This window comes from Biomphalaria glabrata, chromosome 15 (genome assembly GCF_947242115.1).
Source record: "Biomphalaria glabrata chromosome 15, xgBioGlab47.1, whole genome shotgun sequence".
Taxonomy (NCBI): Eukaryota; Metazoa; Mollusca; class Gastropoda; family Planorbidae; genus Biomphalaria; species Biomphalaria glabrata.
The window spans coordinates 27,919,137-27,944,751 of NC_074725.1; the positions used below are offsets into that span (position 1 = coordinate 27,919,137).

General features: G+C 35.2%; 1 protein-coding gene across 3 annotated transcripts in view; it reads right to left on the minus strand.

The window, feature by feature from the left end:
• Nucleotides 1-25,615, minus strand: part of LOC106051369 (uncharacterized) — a 117,742-nt gene that overhangs the window by 3,708 nt on the left and 88,419 nt on the right. For all 3 annotated transcript variants that reach the window (XM_056012495.1, XM_056012494.1, XM_056012496.1), the window contains exons 13-33: nt 25,070-25,207; nt 24,348-24,535; nt 23,425-23,618; nt 22,929-23,055; nt 21,502-21,581; nt 20,213-20,431; nt 18,780-18,982; nt 16,973-17,266; nt 15,408-15,644; nt 13,816-13,989; nt 12,727-12,856; nt 11,290-11,476; nt 9,501-9,622; nt 7,636-7,850; nt 6,858-7,048; nt 5,826-6,003; nt 4,772-4,884; nt 3,800-3,934; nt 3,342-3,509; nt 1,585-1,733; nt 634-795 (exon numbers count right to left, since the gene is read on the minus strand). In XM_056012495.1, the coding sequence (XP_055868470.1) occupies nt 634-795; nt 1,585-1,733; nt 3,342-3,509; nt 3,800-3,934; nt 4,772-4,884; nt 5,826-6,003; nt 6,858-7,048; nt 7,636-7,850; nt 9,501-9,622; nt 11,290-11,476; nt 12,727-12,856; nt 13,816-13,989; nt 15,408-15,644; nt 16,973-17,266; nt 18,780-18,982; nt 20,213-20,431; nt 21,502-21,581; nt 22,929-23,055; nt 23,425-23,618; nt 24,348-24,535; nt 25,070-25,207 (3,604 nt within the window). The remainder of the gene's footprint in view (nt 1-633; nt 796-1,584; nt 1,734-3,341; nt 3,510-3,799; nt 3,935-4,771; nt 4,885-5,825; nt 6,004-6,857; nt 7,049-7,635; nt 7,851-9,500; nt 9,623-11,289; nt 11,477-12,726; nt 12,857-13,815; nt 13,990-15,407; nt 15,645-16,972; nt 17,267-18,779; nt 18,983-20,212; nt 20,432-21,501; nt 21,582-22,928; nt 23,056-23,424; nt 23,619-24,347; nt 24,536-25,069; nt 25,208-25,615) is intronic.

Below are 25,615 nucleotides of genomic sequence, written 5' to 3' on the forward strand. Positions count from 1 at the left end.
AACATAAGCTTGCAAAAATTGGATGCTGACTGCAGATCTAGAGAGGAGAATCCTAGCATAGGAATTGAGATACTGAAAGATTCTAGGTATGATTTACAAAGACTGTATCACAAATGAAGAGATTAAAAACAGGATCAAAACAGATATTGGACCCCACTGTAAAAAAAACAACACAAGCTTTAACTCTATGGTCCTCAGGGCTCAGTTCCTGGAAAAAGAAGAAAATGCAGACAGAGAAAGAGATGGGAAGACAACATTAAAGAATGGACAGTGAATGAAATTCTATCCAAGACAAAACTCAGAGACGAATGGAGAAAGATGTTCCACAGCCACAGTGGAGCCCCAACAGTTCAACAGACTTTGGGGTTAAACAGAATAAGGGATAGGTGAATTTTAGATATCCATTAGAGATTTGTCCTAAAAATCTTCAGTCTTCACCGGGATTCCTGTGGATGCTGAAACAAGAGAAAGCAATAGGTAGACAACATAAAAGAATGGACAGGCCTGTCATTAAAAGAAATTCTATCCAGAGTAAAAATCAGAGGAGAATGGAGAAAGATGGTCAACAAGTCTCAACAGTTCAAGAGACTAAGGGATAGGTGAAGGTGATATAACGCATGTGATAGGTCTTACCTTTCAATCATAATCCACAGCACAGCAGCTCCAAGTTCCTTGAGGATAATAATGGCCAGGTAAATCAGGATCAACTGACTAGTTTGTAGAATGATGTTTTGTAAACAGTTTAAAGTTGCCTCCATCTGTTTGTCTGACTGAAAACTTTTCTCAGAAACATCTCTGGAGTGAGACAACATGATTAATAGCAACAACTATACATTTTTTTATAGACTTGATAATAATCAAGAGAATGTAATTTTAAAGAAAATTAAATCTATAAACAATCATTTTATTATATCACAAATGGTCAGTTTTAATAAAGTGACAGGATAGTTGTTAGGTAAATGAGTTAGGATTTAGTTTCTATATATAATGTTTCCAATAGCATGCATCTCAAAGAGCTTTTGACAAGCAGTCCAACTTCTGACCTTCATGTGGGGCTCAGATATTGAATCCAGCAGAACTGTTTTCACTATCAGGAGAAGGGGCAAAGGAGAGTAACTGGCACCTAAACCAGTATGTATCAGGCAGGAGTGGATTGTTGCCCTTTGTAGGCTATCCACCTAGGAGAAGGAAAACTCTGAATTCAAACTTCTGCTGCTTTGAAGCTATACCCAAACATAAGAAAAGCTTTGAGAGTCAACCCAGAAAAAAAAGGAGTGGCTACCATTAGGCAGTTTGCAGAGCACAGTGCTACACCCTGGCAGAGCCTGCAACGCTGCTGACCCCAAACTGTATGGGCATTTTCTATTCCTTTGGATACATTATCATTGTTGAGGAGGGGGACTGCGGTGTGAGCAACATTGTTCCATGAGTGATATGGAAATTGTGCTTTAAAAGGAGCAGTCTGTGCTGCACGCTTGTAAAATAAGCCCTAACAGTAACTAAAGATAACTCTAATATGTAAAAATAAAATATGTAATGCAGATAAAAACAAAAAGGTAGTCATATTGATAACTTCATCCATACCTTCCGTACAGCTGAGCAACTACTGGTTGAAATTTGCATGTTGCAAGAGTTGTGCCCCTTACATCATTCAGATTGTCCTTAGAATCATTGCACTTGGTGGAGACGCCAATAGCTTTCAAATGTTCACAGTACAAGGCTGAATTCAAGCTCTGAAAACAAAAAAAAAAGGACTTATGCTCATATACAAGTAAAGACAAGATTGATGAGCTGTCACTGAAACATTTCAAGTCATGATGAATACCAACCAAGTGATCAAACAGCAGTTAGAGTGAATTAGTTTTCTCTTTGGAGAGGGTTTTTCTTTGGTCAACATAAACCACTAATCACCAATACACTCTCTCAGCTTAAGTCCAGGTACCAGCTGGATGAATTCCAGTTTCTAAACTAGAACTTAAGCGAAGGCTTCTTAAGTGACATGACACCAGCTGGTCTCTGCCATGAAGATTATATATGTCTGAATATGCAAACATCTTGGAAGCATGCAAATCTCTACTGAGCATTCATACCTCATTCTACTTCACAGATTTGAATGAAATTGTCCAAGGAACAACTTATAAACTCCTTTGCAATACTATCTGTAGTTTCCATGCAGCCTGTAAACTAGAATATAGACACTGTTTGAAACCAAAAGAATATCTACCTTCGAGGACAGATGTAGAAGGCGAAAAGAAAATCCACCTCCGTCGACAGATGAATGCGAAAAGAAAATCCCCCTCCGAGGATAGATGTAGAAAGTGAAAAGAAAATTCACCTTCAAGGACAGATGTAGATGGCCAGAAGAAAATATTAATTGACTGCCAGCAGACAATGGTTACGTCTGCAATGGATGTGGCAAAATATGTAGATTGCAGCTCTGGGGCTGTGTAGACACTTGAAATACTGCACTACTGCTTAATCTTCAGACTCTAAGACAAGCCTTAGAGCAGCGGTTTTCAACCTTTTATGCTCGGCGGCACCGTTTTACAATCCCCCCCCCCCCCCCCCCGCATATACACACAGCAATGGAAGAGTAGACAAAAACAATCCATTTTTTCGATGGTCTTTGGCGACCCCTGCCAAATCGTCAATCGACCCCCAAGGGGGTTGGGACCCACAGGTTGAGAACCCCTGCCTTAGAGTCATTTCTTACAACATTCATTCTAAGTTGTCTTCTTGCTTCTTTGTTTTCCCTTTCCAAAACACACACAATCCTTAAAGACAACATGCACCAGTTAAACCACTGGTACATCAACGATGTGGTTGTCTCCTTTCCATTAGGACTAAAACAGAAAGATTTAAAAACTCCATTACCCCACGTTCAATCAGAGTGTTGCAAGGTTATCTGTTGTCGAGAAGTACATTATAGTCTAATTCATAAAGCGCTGGTTGCGAGTGTGTATGTGTCTTGTGTGTGAATGTTGTTCATATTCGCATCTATATTGTTACTGCTATAGTTAAGCTGAGGTGATCAATTGTAGCTAAACTGAATTTCCATTTGATTGGACCAATACAGAGGATCTTATCTTAAAATAGTTTTAAATTTGGATGCTCAGACAAAGCAATGAGCATTTAAACTAAGTTTTTTGTTGGATATGAAAAAAAATTTGAACTATGAAAACTTTGGAGTTAATAATAAAAAAATTCTTATTTTGGAGGCAATGAAGAATTAGAATAAAACCGCAAATGCTATGATTCACACCAAACTTCTAGGCAATGATCTTTATCAAATGACTAAGGTAATTATTTGCATAAGAATAAAAGTACAAAAAAAAACATACCTGGATACCATGGAGATATTTTTTGTATATTTCAACAACTGTTTGATGTCTAATCACATAACCGTTGACTGTAGTTTGGAAGACTGGCAAGTCCACAGTGTTGATGTAGTCTGCATGAGTTTGAAGTCGAGCATTGGTCATAGCTATATGTATGTCAAGGTAATGATCCTAGATAGATAAATAGATTAAATGTAAACATGAGGATATATTTATTTCAGCACAAATAAAAAATATGACAATGTCAATCTGGTTTAGTTTAATTGTAAAAAACTTTTAAGCTGAATTTTATAACACCAGTTTTTAGAAATTAAAACTCTCATTGTTGTGTTTTGTTTTTAAATAATTCAAATTTCAATAAAGATATGCTAGTTGAACACAAGCAATTCTTGATTAAACGTGTTTTTATAATAATTCAAACATTTAAGAAAATGTCATTTCAAAAGACAAGGTGTTCTTACATAAGTGTGATAAAGCCCAATTTTCTGTAGCTCTTCAATGTTCAAATATTTATTGCTGACTCTGAGCAAACAAAACAGAATAAAGAATGTTGCAATTGCACCTGTGATCTTTGGGAAGAAAGTTGTCGAGATTGTCTAGGAAAAAAAAATTACATAAAACTATATTTAAAATTAAATATAGTCTAATCATGATAAGATTCTAATGCAAGATGAAGCATTCAAATACTAATTGATCCATGTAATTGGTCAATGGCGAAGTAAGATTACTGGATGTAACAGTCTGGTGAGTCAACATGATAGGTCTACTACATTTTTTGTGTATCTTCCTTTAATATGTTATGCAGCAAGCTGGTAGATTGCTAGGACAGGTGATACAAACAAATTAAGTCAATTAAAACTATGATGAAAAAAAACAAACAAACAAAAAAAAACCTAGTTAAATATAAAAATACTTAAAAAAACAACAACAAGAAAAAAGCTTATCTAATGAGAAGAATCCCACATTAACAAATATATCTCTAAAAATGTAGAAGTTCTTTCCCTTTTAAAATTTTATCTGAAGCCCCACATATTTGGCTATACCTATTAATACTGAAGGATTAATTTCCCTTTTCACCCTTTTTCATATCAAACAAAATAATTAATTACCAGTAATTAATTTACTATTGGATTAGTTCTTTTTTTTAATTCATATTTTGTTAGGAACAATTGAGTAAAGTTTGAACTTGATATGAGAATGGGTGAGAGAGAAATATTCAAAATTTGTACCAGACAGATAGAATGAGTGGATATAAGCTTTGTAAAAATTTGAACGTATTACATGTGTACAAGCAAACTTTGTACTGAAATGAATGCAACAAAATGCTTCATAAATTTTCTTCATTCCATCTGCAGTCATTATCACTTGACTATATATTTTTTTGGTTTTCTTTAAACAAAAGCAGTGCATAAAAGAAGAAAAAAAAAACTCACTTGAGTCAAAAACATTTTGAAAAATTTCCAGCTGACAAATTTCTTGCAGCTCCTTTCAGTGGGGGCACTTTTTGTTGAATCCTCGGCTGCAAACACATCGTCATCTTCCTCCACTGGGAAACACATCAAGGGAAACATTTGAATTGCGAAATTAGCAGGAATTTTGTTTTTCTCATCCCTTAGAATGTCAGCGTTAACTTATATTCTGTCGCTAAATTAGTTAATTTACTGAGAAACCACAGACAATACCCAATGAGGTATGGATATGCTTAAAAAGCTGGTCAGAATTTATACATTAATTCAATCTATAATACAGCTTGATGTGAAAGCAGTTTTGAAAAAGAATTTCAGCAAGCCGGAAATGAAAAATTAAAGGTTATTCTGATAAGTTTTCAGATTTAATAAGGCCCTCTATATGAGAATAACTTAAAACAATAGTCATCTTACACAAAACAAACTTCTGAGCTTATAACTTTTAATAACGTTCAGTGCGATAATGGTTTGTAATATTAGGATGTAACATTTAGTTAAAAAAATAGTCAATAAAAAAATAAGCAGACAATAAGTATAGTATCAAAGGATAATTATTAATAATAATTAAAACCCAAACGCTACCAGCATTCCCTGCCTTGTTCCTTTGATGAATTGATTACATTCATTTAACTCTTTCTCTCCGTAATTATTTACCACATTCTGGTGGAATCAACGCTGGTATCATCAGTTAGGAGAGAAAGAGTTAAGCATTTGCATTGTGTTGCACCATTTAACCAAAGAAAAATATTCATGATCACATTTAGGGTAAGATGAAGAGACAAAGATGGCAGGACGGACATGTATCCAGATGAGGGAAATTAGTTCAGAACAGAGTCTGATGCTGCTGCTCAATGCTCTACTGGGAGTCAGAAGGAATAAGTCAAGTAAGTCATGTGGGGGAGGGGGGATTAGGCTAGCACATCATGCAACCAAAAAAAACAAAATCAAAAAGCTGTGATCCCAACACTTAGGTAGTTTAAATTTTGACATCGAACAATCTGGCTTGTTGCTACGAACTAACCTTTTCTCTGCCTGACATATTCAGGGAAACCAAAAATAAAGAGTTTGGTGGATGTCCATGAGTTGCTCATTCGGTGGGCCAGTAATATCAAGTCACAAAATGCCAGCAGTCCAAGAAAAACATAGAAGGGGAGAGAGGTAATGGCCGGTGAGTGGTCAATGTGTTTCTGTTTAGATGACTGCAGGAATGAAGTCAATATATATTGAGAGTTTATATAGGAGATGAAAAAATGTATAACTTTATATATAAGATGGATTTTTTAAATATAATTTTATATATGAGGTGGAAATATTTTGTATAACTTTTTATAAGAGATGGAAATTTTTTTTATAAATTTATATATTAGATGGAAAAATGTGTACAACTTTATGACATGGAATTGTTTTTATAACTTTATATATGAGATGGACATTTTTTTTTACAAATTTATACATGAGGTGAAAAAATGTGTATAACTTTATATAAGAGATGGAACAATTTTTTAAACTTTATATATGAGATGAAACATTTAAAAAAAACTTTATATATGAGATAAAAAAAGTTTTTTTAAAAATAAATTTATATATGAGATGAAAAAAAAAATTATAACTTTATAAATGAGAAGAAAAAAAAAATGTAACTAAGTTTAAAAACAAATAAGATCTATGTGAAGAAACTTTGTTTTGTTACCTTTTAACAATGATAAAAAGTTTACATTTGCGATACATTAAAAGGTATTTTGTGAAATATAAAGCTTTTATCCTAATACAATTTCTTTACTAATTGTCATCATACACATCAATTTTAATTTTAAAAAATCCTTACCATTAAATTCTAAAAGAAAAAAAATAAATTTTATCCATCAATTTATGAAACCATTGTATGCCTTCAGAATGACTGAAGCACATTTAGATACCCAATAAGCTGACAATTAATAAGAGGCCAGAGAAATCTAATCTACAATTGAAATTTCAGATGGATAGTGGACCCTGTGCTGTGGTGACTACATTCAGCCATGTCTCATTGATGCCCACAAACAAAAGAACAGCTCACCTGTCTTTCAGCTGCTTGTTTGGCTTGAAGGCTGTCAAGGGGAAAGAACCAGTTGTTATGAACCTCAATACTCCTGATAGGCTCACTAAGAGTTAGGTTTTCTTGAGCATCCCTTACAATAGGCTGTTGGTCATAGGACAGATCGACCATGTCCTCTAGACGAGGGAGCGCAGGCAAAGAGAAGGACAGATCTATAGAAATGGAGTAAAACAAAAAAAAAAAAAGGTAAAAATATGGCAAGCCTATTGAAAAATAAATCACAATATAGAAAGCTTTCATCCTTCAGCTTATTAAAGAATATTACAATCTGGCATTAAAAGCACTATTTTATGTTTCTGGTACCTTTAAAAGCTTTGATCTAATGATGGTATGTTTAAAATCTGTGAACTTAGGATGGTGCCTTTAATTATGAATAATAATAATAATAATAATGAATTCCTAGAGGAGTCAACCAAGCCTGATATGTTGGGGCAAGTAAATCTTAATAACGATGACCATAATAAAAAAATAGAAACACATGTTTCTCAACAGCACCTAAAAAAACTTCAGGTCTGATGAACTCTGAGACTTCAACATAACAGACAAGTTTGCAATTGCCTTCTTATGGCAAATTAACATAATAATTAACATGATATTTGATATTTTGTTTTTTTGGCAAGTCTGCACAATTTAGGACATGTCGTGCCCAAATTAACTTATTATATACACCTAAACACTAGTTACGTTTTAAACATCTGACTTTTATTTCACCGTGTGAATATTTTGGTTTTTGATCTACCTATTTCTAATTGAGATAACTGAGACTTGATCCCAGTCCATTCCATGAAGGTTTTCAGTTCCTGTCCATTAGTTTTACGCAGCAGCGTCACAGCCTCAAACAGAAACTTTGTTCCCACTAACCAGCTGTTGTTGTGCAGGATATGTTGGTAGGAGGCCTGGGCATTTTGATTGACTTGTTGGAGAACTGATCTAGCAGCAGAAGCGTACTGGGCTCTGGAGAATATATTTTATTTCATGTTTATTAAATAAATAAGGCAAGGACAAAAGAGTTATGTAAAGTGTTTGCCAATGTAAAGAAGCATCCAACGTTTTTGTTTATCTTTAATTATGTTTGAGTGTCTTGTAAACAAAAATTTGGAAAGACAAAAGCATATCCCTCGGCACCAAAATCAGACTGATGTGCTCTCTGGTCATGGCCACATTCCTACATGCTTGTGAGTCTTGGACGCTGACTGCAGAACTAGCAATGGAATTGAGATGCTAAAGAAGGATCCTAGGTATCACATTTTAAGACTGCATCACAAACCAAGAGATTAGAGACAGGGTTACTCTAGCGATTGGACCTCATGATGACCTGCTAACTATTGTAAAAAAAATGCAAGCTAAAAATCTATGGCCATATTACAAGGTCTTCAGGGCTCAAAAAGACCTTCATACAGGGAACAGTCCCAGGAAAAAGAAAAAGAGGCAGATAAAGCAAAGGGAAGAAGACATAAAAGAATGGATGGGCCTGCAATTGAGAGAGGTTCTAACTAAGGCAAAACACAGAGAGGAATGGAGAAAGACGGTCGACTAAGGGATTGGTAATGGTAAATGTCTTGCTCTGACATATTTTCATATGGGATTATGTTAGGTACAACATGATACAAGTGAAAGACTATGTCCAGACTGTTGAACAGTTGAAATAAATTTAATGTAGAATATGCAACAGTGCAGTCTCAGTCACAAATAGATGTTATCCCCTCAAAGTCCTAATGCCAATTAATTAAAATTAAGAAAAAGTGAAGTTCTCCTTTCAGACCTTGCGCTCTATAAGGCAGATGATGTTAAGGTCATCTGTTTCTTTGGCCACCGATTAACAAGCAGGGTGTCAAGTGACCAGCACAATGACCAACCACATTTACTTTCATCAAATAAAGTCAGGAACCCATTAGAGTTGGGTAATACATACAGTCAAACTCAGTCAAACTAACACATAAAAAAAAAAAAACTAAAACCCCACTATCAATGATGTCACTAAAAGTCAGATCAAAGTCAGTCAACTTATTGTGGGGCTAGAAAAACAAGTACAGAACATATTAGTAAAGCTCTTGGCTTTCAAACTAGGATTAAAATTTCAAGTCTCATTAAAGGCTAGTGTTTTGGGTGTGTCTTAGTTCAAATGGATACATAAGTTGAAAAAAGGAAATATGCTGGTTACTGGGTTAATACCCTGATTAATAAGCCTAATTATGGCCGCCGGAAGCTATGTCGTTTTTCTTCTCTTTCATGATTATTTAAACAGTGTATCTACATCTAGAGCAGCTGTTCTCAACCTTTTAAGCTCGGCGACCCTTTTTACAATCCCACACATACAGCAATAGAGAATAGACCAAAACAATCGATTTTTTCAATGGTCTTTGGCGACCACTGGCAAATCGTCAATCGACTCCCAAGGGGGTTGCGACCCACAGGTTGAGAACCCCTGATCTAGAGACTATACAGTTCTATCTAGTATATTCATATATTCCTAGTAGCATTGTTTCATCTACAACTAATACAAAAAAATAAACCCTCAGGATTAACAGAAATCTGAAAAGTGCATATAAAGGCAGCAGATTTAGGCAAGAGACACTTAATTTAGAGAACATTTATAGGCATTACCTAAACTCATTCAAATCTTTATTCAACTTGTCTCTGACATGTAATTTTTGCTGGTTCAGAAGTAATGTCAGGTGATGGCGTTCAAATTCATTCTGTGTCCCATCCAGGACTGTTTGGTGAAGCTGGCAAGAGAAATGATAAACTTACAGCACAATCTAAGTCTAGTGATACACTAAAAATAGTTCAGTTTGTCCAGAACTTGATTTATGTGTTAGTAAAGTTAAAAAAGTAAAGTTCCACTTTCAGACCTATGGGGCAGATGATGTAAAGGTCATCTGTTTCTGTGACCCATGGTTAATGAGGGTGTCATGTTCAGGGCACAATGACCTTTACTTTCCCCAACTAATGTCAGGTGCCCATTAGAGATGGGTGGACTCAAGAGTTGTCCAAAGATCACGAAATCAAACCCCCATTTTTCAACAGGATTTGAACCCAGGACCTCAGGAAACAGAGCACTTTACAGATCAGCCACTGCAATCTAGTCATACATATATATTGTTATAACCACGCCATGCACACCGCCATTCAAGATAGTGCAGAAGGTGCGCACTGCCAGAAACTAGACAGAAAAGGATGTTGACATTAGAAGAAGAGCGATTTCCGCCCAAGTCTAGAGCCGAAATGAAGATGCTGTGATCAAGGCAGATGTCCTATGTGTTTGTCTTGTCTCAGTGTAAATAAACATCTATATCTTGTTGAGTTGCCTCCCTTAAGTTATTTCAATGTAAAATAGCTCAGTTTGTTCAGACTTTGATTTAAAAGTAAAAAAAAATAATTAAAGTTCCCCTTTCAGATCTTGCAATCATTGGGCAGATGATATAAAGGTCATCTGTTTCTGTGGCCCACAGTTAATGAGGGCATCATCTGGCCAGCACAATGACCAACCGCATTTACTTTTCCCCATCTAAAGTCAGGTACTTAAAGGGGCCCTATAAAGATACAGAAATTAAAAATCCCAGGATTTGAATCTGGGGCCCTCGGTTTGGAAGCCAAGCACCTCCTGATTTAAGTGTAGGAAAACATTATAAAAATGGAGTTGGAAAAGGCCTTATAAAGTAAGCACTTGCTGACAAGTCAAAGTCAGGGGGGGTCTGCAGATAACACTACATGACAAAATATATGGTACAAAATTGTAAGATAAAATAACTTCTTCAATTTTATGTCTTGGCAAATAATGACTAAATGAAATATTGTTAAGTTTGTCACAGTATGGTCAATATATATCATACAAGTGGAACTTATGCTGATTCATAAGCTGTAGTTTTCGAATTACAATTATACACTATTCAATCATCCTTGCGCTTCTTAAAATTTTTATGAACATTTTTAATGCTATCACTGGAAGCAGTAAACTAAGGTTTTGGCTGGCTACAGCACCAACTAGGTCAACTTCTCGGAGGGATGTTTCCCTTGCTGCCACAGAACCATTGAAACAATAAACCAACAGAGTTTAATCTTAAACTTAACAACTGAAGATGAGGTTTTTGAAAAAAAGTAACGTAAGGTTCCCCTTTCAGACCTTACGATCTAATGGGAAGATGATGTTAAGCTCATCTGTTTCTTTGGCCAACAGTTAACGAGCAGTGTGCCATGTTGGTTTTTGAAAGCTCATTTTTAAATGTTTACCATTGGAAAAAAAATTGATTGAGCTAATTATATATTTAACTAGGAGTGTATATCAAAAGTAATTCATTATTGTTTCACTTGCAAAATTTAAGAAGCAGGTTTTTAATGGAATAATTAATTTACAAGAAAATTTACAGAAATAGAAAAAAAAAAAGGGAAATACTTTTTTCAAATCTGCCACAATTTTTCTGACATCATCCAAACAGCCAGCTCTCATTTCATCTGCCTGTCTGTCTAATCTTTTCACATCAGTTTCCAGATGGTTCTGAAGCTGAAGAAGTTCAACGTAGACAGAAGCTGTCTTGATATCACCTGACTGGACATACTGGAGCAGGAAGCTGACATTGGAACTAAAACAAGAAATATAATTTAAAAGTAAAAAAAAAAAAAAACCTAAGCTTTTATAAAGCGTACTTGTATCAATTAGTTTGGATCAGTCGTGTAATTAAATTGAATTAAATTAAAGCATTTATAAAAATAAAAAAGGGGGAATGACCTAGACTTGAGCTCATGACTAAGCCTTCTCAGGGCTTCTCAAGCCAACATGGCAAGCATTCTACTAGCCTAGAGTGTATGACCATGGAAGATTGTATAGTTATCTATTGTTTCTATTTCATGTTTGTGTTCACTAAGCCAAAAATGGTTTAATAAAAAGGGGACCAATTGAGCTCATACCACCACTTGTCCAGTACTATTTCTTTCCCTTGTTTGAGATACCAAACAAAGTAATTTATTACCAATAGTTAATTAGTTTTTTTTGTTTTGTTGTGTTGTCAGGTAAAAGAAACAGTTGAGCAAAATTTCATCTTGATCTGAGATTGGGTGTAGAAAAGTATCAAGTCTCCCAATATCTTACTAAATATTATTGCCGGTGTTTATTGAAACTTGAAGTGATGCTAGTTATTTCCCCTTTGAAAGACATCACATTTTTGTGTTGTTTATCAGGACATGGATTTATATTCTACTCTTCAAAAGAAAGTCTATTTTATTTACACTTTCTAAATTCTTATCCCAGGGGCTGAGTGGTAATGAGTTTGATTTCCAAACAAAGAGATCACAAATTTAAAACCTAGTGAACTTTGGAATTTTTTATAATGTTCCAGAGTTTAAAAAACTAATTCTACTTTGTAAAATCTTACAAATTACAGATGTGCCTTCGACAAAAATGATATTACAAAATTAATTAGAAACTTCAACTCTACTAATTCATTGGTTTTCCTGGCTGATTTATGCAACATGATCCAATTAGAAATGGCACAAGAAAATAAAGAGCACATGCTTTAATCCGTCAAAATAAGAAATGTGCCTCTTTGTGTCTTTCCTGAGTATTTTATAAGCCTGTGTTTTTGTATTTGCAAATTAAGGTTTAGTATTTTTGTGTTTCGGATGTTCCTTCAGAGTTGAAGATAGTTTACTTCCTAGTCCAAACCTCCCGCAGGACACCGGGGGATGGGAGCCAGCAGGGTTTGAGCCCGGGACCATCGATAAATCCAAACGATTATTATTGCTGCTTTACTTTTTGGTCATCTGTCTAGCAGTTTAGTGATTTGATCAATGGTTTGACTCTAGTTAAATGTGACTAATACTGAGATGCTGATACCTTGTTAAAATTGTCAGAATAATGAAGAAAACACTTCCAGAGATCACAATACTGTAGAAGAACTGAAACGTCATGTAGAAAGTAGCCATCACAGGGTGATACCATTTACACATTGGCGTCTCGGGAAGACCTAGAGAATCATACCACAAAATAAAACAATGTTATGATAAAATGTTGGGCTGGCTTAGATCAAAAACTGAACTGCTTGATATTCAAAATTTTGTATTTGTTATAGTGACTTAATAAATAACTTATATTCACATTTTTCTACACAAACAATTTTTTTTTAAAAGCTGGTGCATAATTTTGTCATACAAATTATTAATGTAGAAAAGTGAAGAAAGCTACTACAAGGAAAAAAGAATTTGATAAAATTCTATAAACTAAAAGCAAAAATTTCTTTAGCACTAGGTGTAATTTTATGTGTAGAAGTACTACCAATAACTTTTTTTTAAATCCCTCATTTCAAACCAATTTAGAAACACATAAATATTTGTTAAATGTTTTACATGATTTGGATGTTCCAAATCCAACTCTGTCTCAAACCTGCCACAGGATGATGGGGGACAACAGTGGGAAAAGGTTCGAACCAAGGACCATAAAGACCACCAAATGACATTCCAGGGGGCATACCAGGGAAAGGTTTATGATCCCTCATTTCAAACCATTTCAGAAATACAAGGGCCTAGGAAGACGTTATAGGAACAGCATTTATAATGGAGGCACAGTGGCTGAGTAGCAAAGTGCTTGGCTTCCGAATCGGAGTGAACCAGGTTCAAAACCTGGTGAAGAATGTGATTTTTAATTTCAGGGTCCCCTTGGCACCTCTGAGTCCACCCAGCTCCAATGGGCACTTGAAATTAGTTAGGGAAAAGTAAAGACAATTGGTCATTGTGCTGGCCACCTGAAACCCTTGTTAACCATGGGCCTCATAAACAGATGAACTTAACATCATCTGTCTTATAGACTGAATGGTGTAAAAGGGTAACCTTACTTTTATTTAAAAAAACATAGCCTCTCTTAGAATCTTTCCCCATTAAAACAGATAATATAAAAAGTTGTTTCAAATCATTATAGCCAGAAGTTTACCTGGTTGAAAGACAAGTCCAATGATTGCCAGCACTGTTAAAAGAATGATAACTCCACAAATTGCAAAGAGGTAGGGTAGGTCTAAAGGTAGACTACTCTTCTCCTGACGTCCAGAGGTAACACTTTTTTCAGAAACATGCTTCTCTTTCCCTGGATGCACAGCAGTCAGTTTTTCTAGTTGAATGAATTCAAAATAGTTGGAAAACGGTTACAAATATATTTTATAAAATAAAAGAATAAATAAAGTAATAACTCACTATGTCTGCCATTTAAAAACAAACAAAACCAGACAATATCACTGGCATTGCTATGTAAATGTAACGTAAATGCAATATATTGGCCTCCATCAGTCATAGAACGACTATGGTTCATCTCAGAGCTAAGTGGGATGAAAGCCTGGGCATTGTTTATGGTTGGAACGATGTCGCCCACACAGCAGTTCCCCCCTCTCCCCGCAACTGATGTGACCAAAGGAACGGAATATCCAATACAATTTGGGATCAGTAGCGCCACAGGCTCTGCCAGGCTGTAGAACGGTCTGCCACAACCTGCCTAAGGGTCACCACCTCCTGATTTTTCCTCAGGGTTGTCTCCCGAAGCCTTTCCCGTGTTTGGGTATAGCCGCAAGGCAGCGGAGATTTGGATTCAAGAGTTTTCCTTCTCCTAGATGGGTAGCCAACCAAGGCTAACGAGCCCCTCCTGCCCGAAGCAATACAGCACAGTTTATAATAATAATAATAATGATTATAAAGCATTGTCTAAAGATTAAGGATGACTGCAGTATTTAACACGCTAACCAGTTGTGGCATGCGTAGTTTGCTTCATTTGATTCAAACACTCATTTCCCTCTGTTTTCAGTGAGGGCCTTTCTTAACTCTTTCTCTCCATAATTATTTTTCAAATTCTGATAGAATTATTCATTTTGCTCATTTGTATTACACTACCCTGTTATGATTAAACTTCAATAACTTTTTTGTTTTTTATCAGGAAATGTTGTATTTGGTATAGAATTATAGGAGAGTGCATGCTCTTTGTATGTAACGCAAATTAAAGTTTTTAAAACCAAAAATTTATTTAATTAAATGGGGGTCAAATCGATGTTGGTATCGCCAGTTAGGAGAGAGAATGAGTCAAATCTCAAACGTACGTCCCTGTTAACGGTCCTTTGAGCCAAAGCAATAGGTTCCCTCCATCACATGAGGCCAGATGCTGAGCCCATGAGGGGACAAAGTCTATATTCCAAAACTGTACCATTGCTTTCTGTGTGTGTGTGTATGGAGGGGGGGGGCATCATGGCCCATATGAACCATCACATGTGAGGCCAGATGTTGAGCCCACGAGGGGACAAAATCTATATTCCTATACTGTACCATTGCTTTCTGTGGGTGTGTGGATAGAGGGCATCATGGCCCATATGAACCATCACATGTGAGGCCAGATGCTGAACCCACGAGGGGACAAAGTCTTTATTCCTAAACTGTACCATTGCTTTCTGTGTGTGTGTGTATGGAATGGGATGGGCTAGCAATCATTTCCTCCATCCTCACCACATGGGAGTACACTCGCTAGAGCATAACTGTGTCATGTCTGACCTGTTGAGTCACTGGGTGCCTCAGCCAAAGACTCTGAGGAGGTTTTAAAGATCCTGAAATGATGGACACTCTTCTTGTCCTTGATGACAATGATGATATCTTTAGACATTCCCTTCTTATCCGAAGTGGGCCAAGAAAATTGAATGTGAAAAGCTTTAGGGCATAGAATGACAGTGTCACAGCTGAACTCAATCTCATTCTCATAATTGGGGCCATGGAGTCTTATGTTGAGAAACCCTGAAGAGAATAAAAGAAATACAACAAATAAGGTTTTTACAAAGATTATTTCAAATCAATCTGTCGGTCTGTCTGTCTGGCAAATAGTTTAAACATGTTATTTCTCTTACACCCAATCTTGGATCAATCTGAAATTTTGCACTATTATTTCTTTTACCTGACAATACAAAATAATTAACTATTGGTAATTAATTATTTTGTTTGGTATCTTGACAGATGTGGTGGTGTAAGTTGAACTAAGTCCACTTGCGGGCTCGAGCCCTGAGTGAATACTTTTTTTATTTAAAAAAAAACTATCATATAAACATTCACCAAGATACCCCCCCCCTTTCTCTTCTTCCCCCATTCCCAACAGTTCCAGACAAGTGATAGGATCAAAGCACACTGAGAAAGTTAAAAGCTAAACAAAAACAAGTTGTAAAAATAGTTTCTATCGCACAGATTTATTATATCTAAGTCAGCACATAATTACATGACTGATCCAAACTGCAATTTAATTACACTTAATAAAAGCTTTGTTTTTTTTGTTTTTTTTTTATATAAAGTATTTTTTTATACATGTTTTTCTTGTTCTAATTTTTTTATCTTTCACTGGAGTATTATTAGTCCTACTAGTAAAAAGGCCAAAATATTTAAACATTCAAGTAGTCTTATACTATCTTAAAGTTTAAAAACTAGTTTAGAATTTAACTACAGGGTAAAAAAAAAATCTATTGGCCATATCACAAGGTCCTCAGGGCTTGCAGAGACCTTCCTCCAAGGAACAGTACCAGTAAAAAGAAGAAGAGGAGGACAGAGAAAGTAATGGGAAGCAACTCCAAAGAATGAACAAGCCAGTCATAGAAAGAGGCTCTATTTAAGTCAGAGTAGCTACAGCCCAACATAACCAACACCCTGCTGAACAACTGAAGAAAACAGCACACTTTTTTTCCTTGGCACAGTCTGCAAAAGAGCTCACAGCTCAGCAGCAATAAATCTGGCTAGAAGAAGAAGAAGAAGTCAGAGTAGAGTGGAGAAAGATGGTTGACATATCATGTGTGGCACCCCAACAGTTTAACAGACTAAAGGATAGCTGAAGGTGATGGTAAAAAAAACCCAACAGTTTACTTAAGTATAAAATAAAACAAAATCAATTATTTACTTATGAAAAACTTGTAGCCTTAATGTTTTTAAAAAAATCAAAGAAACAAAAGTAAATATTACATAAAAAAGTTTAAATTATTGAAACAATTTTATAAATGAAATGTTTCTAAAAACTAGATTTGAAATATTTTTAATACATTTCAAGCTTCAAAAAAAGTCTAAAATTAAATAAAAAAAATACATGCCTGGACATTTCAGGACATTTCCCGATAAGGTCGTAATCCAATGTGAGCCATTGTGAACTAGGTCTCCAGAGAAACTTGACACATTAAACGCCACAGCTTGGTAGATTTTACTTAGAATAGATTTATCTCTAGATAACGTAGCCTTAACTAGTGGCTGAGTGTCCTTGTGGGTAACAATGAAGGGCACGGAGAAGTTAATAAATGCGTCAAGCTTAGAGTTGAGGAGATACAGGTTCTCCATGTTGGACGCTAGGAACATGTCGTTTAAGGAACCATGGGAACATTCTTGGTGAGCTACAAAGTAAAAAAAAATATAAAGACATAATTGAATTTGCTTTTATTATAAAACAAATATCAAGTGTGTGAGTGTGTGTGTGGGTCCCAATAATAATTAAAAAAAAAAAAAGGTTAGGTTGATGGTCTCTAATTAGATACTCATCAAGACTGAGATGTTTAGTTATAATTTTACTTTTACCTAACACTCAGAGTACTCTTTACCTTAGGAAAGCTTACAACTACATACATTTTGGACCAGGGGTGTAGTGGCTGAGTAGTATAGTGCTAGGCGTCCAAACCTAAAGGTCTCCAGTTGAATCTTGGCGACGATTGGGAGAATTTCTGGATTTTTTGAACACCCCTTAATCCGCCAACTCTAATGGGTACCTGACTTACATTGGGGAAATTAAGGGTAAGTGGTTGTTTTGTTGGCCACATGACACCCTCGTTAGCCTTCAGCAAAAGAAACAGATGACCTTTACATCATCTGACCTATAAAATCACAAGGTCCGAAAGGAGATCTTTACTTCTTTTTACATTGTGGCTTAGAACTAACTGAACATATGACAAGACAAATGATACTAATGGTACCAATCATCAATACAAGTTTTATGCAGAAAGGTTAAACTGATATGTGAAGAAAAAAAAATTTAATTTCACAAAAAATGTGTTATGTCCCTGCATCTTTTACAATAGTGTCAGAAATCTTAGTATATAGTATCATTAAGATGGCCTCCCTCTGTCCTAAGTACTATGGTTCATCTCGTAGGACACTTTTCCATTTGACTGTGGAGCCCTATTTTGGAGAGACATTACCAGTTAAGCTCAGAACATGCCAGTCAGCAGCAAATCAAATGGCCTCAATAAATCAAATGCCAAAGAAAGTTTAAAAAAAAAAGCAAGAGGACTGTCTGTGATAGCATAAAGCATTAACAAATGACTTAGCAGAATTTAATTCTCTAATTTACATACATGACTAGATTAACACTACATATTGGACTTAATTATCTTCTCTTTTGAAGGAACATCTGTAATTTATGTGAAAAGATAAAGGAGGTAGTAAGAGTTGTGATCTTTTATTAGGGAGAGTTCAATAACTGCTGCTAAGTTCCAAACATAAATGAATGAATGAATCTGCTATTTCTTATCAGATGAAAACAAAGCTTTATTCACAACAGGGGCAAAATGTCTAATAAAACAGATGTTACTTCAAAAAAGAAGAAGATTACGTCCTACGCGTCACGCATTCAGTCATGCATGTTAACCAATGACTTAAATTCTGCCAAGTCACTGGTTTTCCTGGCTAGCTCAGGCAACCCATTCCATGCTCTAATAGCACTAGGGAAGAAGGAGTACTTGTACAAATTTGTCCTAGCATATGGGATATATGGGATGAGGAATGTCAAGTACAAATAAATATAGTCTGATCTGGTAGTATTCTCCCTCTACATAAAGCAATATATATCAACCTCATTATGAATTGTTAAAGATAAAAAAAAAAAGATTCTTAGTTCAAAATAAAGGTTCATACCTGGGGGCATAGATGTCATACCATGAGGTGTATCTGGTCTGAGGAACACATAGGGCTGGTTAATGAATGCAGAGCCAAACTTCGCACCATTGGATTTGTAGTTTCCAAGTTTAAAAGTTCTCCTGTCTCGACTCACTTCCTCTTCCAGTATATCAGGGACTAGCCCAATGCCAGAGTCAAAAGTGATATCCAAAATATCATCACTGCAAACAAACAAAAATATTGAATGGTATACAAAGTATGAACAACAAAGATAAAATGATTTGTTGAGATATTTTTAAATAGAATTTCAAAAGATCTTTCCTTGGAATATAAGCCTGATTTCAAGTCCTAGAGACCCACCTGTAGGGCATTTAAAAAAAAATACTGATGACAAAAGGTTCAAAGTATTATGTGGCCAGCTCAAAAACAAACTGTCTATATTATCCATAACAGATGTGAGGTAAAGCTAAATGTAAAGACTTAAGACCAAACTAAAATATCAGTCTTCATAACCAATGGTATCACTATGTAACCCTAATAAGTAGCACCAAAGTGAAAATATTTATAATATGAATCTAAAGAGATGCAAACAAGTCAGAGAGAATGATACATACATGTTGAACATAAATGAAAAGCAGCACCAGGGGCCAATTTTTAAAAAATGAAAGTAGTGAATTAAATGCGACAAAAATAAGGAACTGCCTGACCGGGGCCTGAAACAGTTACCCTGAAAACGACAACACTGCCAAGCAGTAATGCGCTGTAAAGCGAACTTAACCTCGAACATCCTTAAACATTCTTCTGGTCCAGAGTCATTCGCCCATATGCAAATCAGTGGTCAATGGTTACATGCCCTAGCAAGCCCCGCCCCCCCACCATCACCAACTGTAATGTCTATGTGTGCTGCTGGTCACTTGAGATGTAGAATCGTGCATTAATAAAAATGTGTCGTGAATGCTGTATAATTCTCGGTTCGTGCATCCTGGAGTCAAACTTAACACATAACAATAACTCTAATAATATGTCTCCAGCTCTAAGTACAGAAAACAACTACTAGAAATGCGTGTACTGTCTCAAGTCCCAGAGACGACTCTACGCAACTGACCTAAAGTTACTACTGACTAAAAATCCATTTAGTCATTCTTACTTTTTCTTTTTATATCAGATGTTTTTCGTGCTTTTCCCCCTCTTGACCCAAGGTGAACATATAACAGGCAATGTCACGCAAGACTGTGACACCAACCCGTGCTGCTTTTCATTTATGTTCAATAAGTATTCATCATTCATTTGTTTCAGCACCTAGCTTCACATTGATATTTAAGTCAGAGAGAATATGGAATATTTAGAAAAAAGTATTTATATATGTGGCATTTTATGTCTCGAGAGAGGTATTTACATATGCACTAGTTAAGGTACAACATTCAAATAAGCAACTGAAGTGAAGAGATCACCTGTAGGACATTGATCCAGTAGTTTCCCACTTGTTGTCTCCGTAGATCTTTATAGTGCCAGAGCTGAGCTCTTTTTTATGAGACTCGGACTTGACAGAGTAGTCCATTTCTAGCAGGGGCTGCTTGGACATTGGAACAATGTGGCAGTGAAAATGTCCATCTTGACTGCTCTCCCAGGAAGGCTCAAGGGTAAATTGCAGGAGATTTCCTTTTAAGCACCTGTTTATTAAATTGTTGCAATGTATTATTTCTAAGTAAGATAAAAAAAAAGTTTTTTTTTTCTAAACTTCATAAAGTAATAAAATAAAGAAAAATAATTATGAAAAAAACAACATTTTAATGACAGAAAAAAATCAGACTTTTTTATGAAATGAAAAATAAATTCTAAAAATTTAATTTCATAACAATTTTTTTAATGTAAAAAAAATTATAAAAAAAAGGATTCTCCTTATTATTCAAGTACTCAAAAAATATGTCAATAATATTATCAATTTAATCATCCTTGGATAGTATTAGACAGAACTTTAGAAAATAAGATCTGATTGATGATGAGGCATATGACTTAGAAACAGACATATCCAGACAAATCATAGATTTAAAAGACAACTAAACAATAATTTTATGGTTTATAAAAAACATGATAGTAAATGTATCCTCTCAACTGTTGGAATATCTAAGATAAAACAAATAAGTCCAGCACAAAGACTAAAAACTTCCATTTCCGTACACCTAGATTGTTGCCCCATTAATCACCACTAGTTCTCTCCATGTTTCTGATCATCTATTGGCCTCACCCAGTCTAGTAAAGATCACTCTTCAAACAAAGAAATCAAAAGAACTATTTCTACAGATTTCAATTCTCCAGAATCATTTATATAACATCCCAATTACAAGAAAAAGGACCCCTACTATAAGCTATCTCGACATGACCAACACACATTTTTTGACTCAGAACGGGACACTACAGAATGAGACAACATATGTTCTGGGAGCTTAAAGTCGGGACGAGTGAAACCTGCCCTTGTGGAGCATCACCTGAGAATGCAATGTCCTTCAAAGCTGCATACTATATCAAGATCCCCGAACAAGACTCTGGCCCCTAAACCCTCCTTTAGAGCAAAAACTATATGGAGAATAGCCAGATCTGGAAACCACTGCACAGTTCATCTAAGATATAGGATTACTGATCTCAACTCTCTGACATGTAAAATGAGTACGAAGAATTTCTATATTATATATATATTTATATACATATGTTCTGAGAGATCAAATTTGAGGTGTGTACATACTGGTCAGGCTGGCATCTCCTTTTATGGTACTCTTTACAATCTGAAGAGCAGTTCTTTTTCACACAACAGTTGTAGCACATCTGTTGATGTATCAAAAAGACTTTAATGTTTTTTTTACATTGGAGTTTTCACACAACAGTTGTAGCACATCTGTTGATGTATCAAAAAGACTTTAATGTTTTTTTTACATTGGAGTTTTCACACAACAGTTGTAGCACATCTGTTGATATATCAAAAAGACTTTAATGTTTTTTTTACATTGGAGTTTTCACACAACAGTTGTAGCACATCTGTTGATATATCAAAAAGACTTTAATGTTTTTTTTACATTGGAGTTTTCACACAACAGTTGTAGCACATCTGTTGATATATCAAAAAGACTTTAATGTTTTTTTTACATTGGAGTTTTCACACAAAGAATCACCATCTGTTTGATTCAACTAAAATACACAACAAAGACGAGACATTACAATTCAGCTATCATGCTAAAGAATGCTAATATTAAACATACTTTACTCTAGTGAGTAATTTGGTTTGTTTAAGTGTTGCATAGGTTGTTGCCTGCTCTCAGTTGTAGAATCACTAAGGCTCATATATTAGAAAGTGAAGTTTAGAAATATAGTGTCAGAATCTAAAAATAACTAACAAAATGAGGAGAGTTTAAATTAACCATTAAAAATGTCTGTTTCCATCACTGCATGTGTTTACTTTGAATTAGTGTGGATTTATGTGAAACATTTGCAGTAAAATTAGATTATGGTTGAGGGCGGGAAGGTTTTAGGGTCTGTAAAATGTTTGTTTGTAAAATGTTTTACATGTTTCGGATGTTCCTTCAGAGTTGAAGATAGTTTACTTCCTAGTCCAAACCTCCCGCAGGACAACGGGGGATGGGAGCGGGCAGGGTTTGAACCCTCGACCGTTGATAAATCCGAACGACAGTCCAGCGCGCAAACCGCACAACCAGGCAGCCATCCTGTAATGATAACTTACTTTTCTCCAAGCCTCACTGAAAGTGAAACTAACAACAGCCCACTATTAGGTAATAGCAAAAGAAAAGGTCCCTTTTCAACAAAATAAGGCTGCACTAGAAGTAAAAATCAATGTAATGAAATCCTCTCCCATGATAAAAAATGTTTTCCCTTTAATACTCTATATATTTAACTTCTTTTATTCTAGAATGTGTACTACATGACTATGGACTTAAAGAGGTGTTCTAGAACTCAGCAAAGAACTCACCATCCTGGCGAAATAGAGAAAAAGGTTAATATATACCATCAGTCGAGGGGAAAGTCCATTATCATAGAGAAAAAAAGGTTACTATATACCAATAGTCAAGGGGAAAGTCCATTATCATAGAGAAAAAGGTTACTACATACCATCAGTCGAATGGAAAGTCCATTATCATAGAGAAAAAGGTTACTACATACCATCAGTCGAGGGGAAAGTCCATTATCATTGTCATCTCCCACGACTGCACAATCTGGATCTCCTGAAAACATAGAGGTCCCACAATTCCTGGTGCAACTCTCACAAGCCTGACTGTACCGTTGACACCTGCCCATTTCAAATAGTAAGACAGTTATCTCTTTCTATCCGCAATTATTTTTCCACATTTCAACAGAATTCTTCATTTTGCTCAATACTATTTCACTACCCCTGTTATGATTAAGCTTCAATAGCTTTGTCGTTTGTTATCAGAAAATGTTTTATTTGGAATAGAATTAAAGGGTAATGCATGTTATTTTATATAATACAAAATCATGTTTACAAAATTTAACATTAATTTAATTTAATGAGGTCAAATCAACAATGGTATCGTCAATTAGGAGAGAAAGAATTAAATCAGTTGCATTTTAATTTTATTTTAGATTCAGAAATGTATCAAAAAATGACTAAAAAGAAAAAAGCTCTTTCAATGCAAACCTCTTATTTTTGTCGACCCATTTGGTTCTTGCCAGAAAGAAATTATGATCAATTTTGAACTTGTTGCTCAATGATCCAGGCTGCGAGCAGACGAAGGAGCCATTCACCCCAGACATGCGTAGAATATTTTCTCCAAACTTTGTGGCATCACAGTCTTCTATTGATCCATTTTCATTAAGCTTGTAAGTTTGGTTCTGTTCAAGTCAGTCAAAGGAAAAAACAAATTTGTTAGACCTATTTTACATTGTAAAAAAAATAAATACAAATTTAAACTATATGTTTTCTAAATACGTATTAACCTCTGTTAAATTGAGACTATTCATTATAGTAGGCCTCAACACTAACCTGCGACATCACAACCTGTGGGCAGTGGAGACCAACAGCTCGTTGTATAAACCTGTGACATAGATTTGAGCTATAGGTCTCCACTGTTCACAAGTTGCAACATTGCAGGTCAGGCCTTCTATTAAGATTGGTCTCAGTTGGATTCAAGGATGTGCTTTAATTCTATCACACTTAAACATATTAGAGCTATAAGAACTATGTAACTCTTTAGTTCAAAGTTCAATAGTGCTGAGTTGTAGCACAAACTATGTATCTATTTATTAAATAGTTCAGAGATGAAGGCATGGTGGCTTTTTGGTAAAGTACTTGGCTTCCAAATTTAAGGGTCTCACGTTTGATTCTCAGCGAATACTGGGATTTTGATTTTATTTTTAGGACACCCCTCAAACCACCCAACTCAGATGGTTACCCGACATTAGTTGGGGGAAAAAAAAAGGTAGTTGGGCACTGTGCTGGCCACATGACACTAACCATCGGCCATAGAAAAAAAGAGGACCTTTACATCATCTGCCCTATAGATCCAAAGGTCTAAAACGGCTACCTAACTTTTTCAGAGATCATCAAAGCTGTGTACATACCTCATTCTTTTTATATTGCAGAATGTAATAATCAGGGATTGGATTCTGACAGTGCTGTCGTACAAAGCGTGAGCGGGTCAGGGCTGGTAATAATTTGTCAATGTTTATTAGATCTGTTGAATTCTTGGGAAGGAATCGCTGAGTGGGATCAATAAGTCTGACAGTTAACTCCACCACAATGCCAGTTCCTGGAATCATAGAAATATTTGCAAGTCAAATACCCACAGCAAGAAACAAAAAATGTTAATCCTTCTGAAAAAAAACCCAATCTAATATAGTTCTTAGAGTTAAAGATAAAAAAAATCTCCATCTAGCTTAAAATATTATCTAATATACACAAAAATATTTCATCCTTCTGAAAAAAAAAAAAACCTAATATAGTTCTTAGAGTTGAAGATAAATAAAATCTCCATCTAGCTTAAAATATTATCTAATATAGACAAAAATATTTCATCCTTCTGAAAAAAAACAAAACAATCTAATATAGTTCTTAGAGTTGAAGATAAATACAATCTCCATCTAGCTGAAAAAATATCTAATATAATTAACAGACTTGAAAACAGAAAAATTTGAAAAGCCAACATTCTGAAACATTAGTGTAAATAAACTATAATGTTTTGTAAGCAGATAAAAACACATTAAATTTTGTTGGATTCAAGAGATGCTCAATAAATTCAACAGGGCAAACAGATTACAAACCAACTTCTGACACCATTAATTACCTCTATGTAAAGTGTATCTTGAAAAGCCAACGTAGTGTGCAGCTAGTTTCTCCAACAAAGTCTCATCAGTTAGTATGTGCTGCTTCTCTTCCAAGAGAACATTTCTGGAAGCAACTGGCACATCCAGCAGGGAGACATCTGAGAAATGATGTAAAAGTTATTTCCCTTATTCAACATCAAGCAAAATAATTAATTCAAATAATTAACTGACTAACTGAGTATTGTATATTCATTCATGTTTTGTTAGGTACAATAAATAAATTGTGTAAAGTATCAACTTGATTGCAGAATGCGTGAGGGAGAAACAATAGTGGACTAGACCCAACAAATATAGCCATATCTGTAAGTACCAAAGTAATAGTTTCCCTTGTTGCTATTAAACAAAATAATGAATTGCCAGTAATTAATTGTCTAATAAGTTACTTATTATTATTATTATTGATTTATGTCTTATCTATATCAATGATTGTGCAAAGTTTCAGTTTGATCCAGAATGGGTGTGAGTTGATATAAGCGAGTTGATATAAGCTTTGTAATTACCATTAA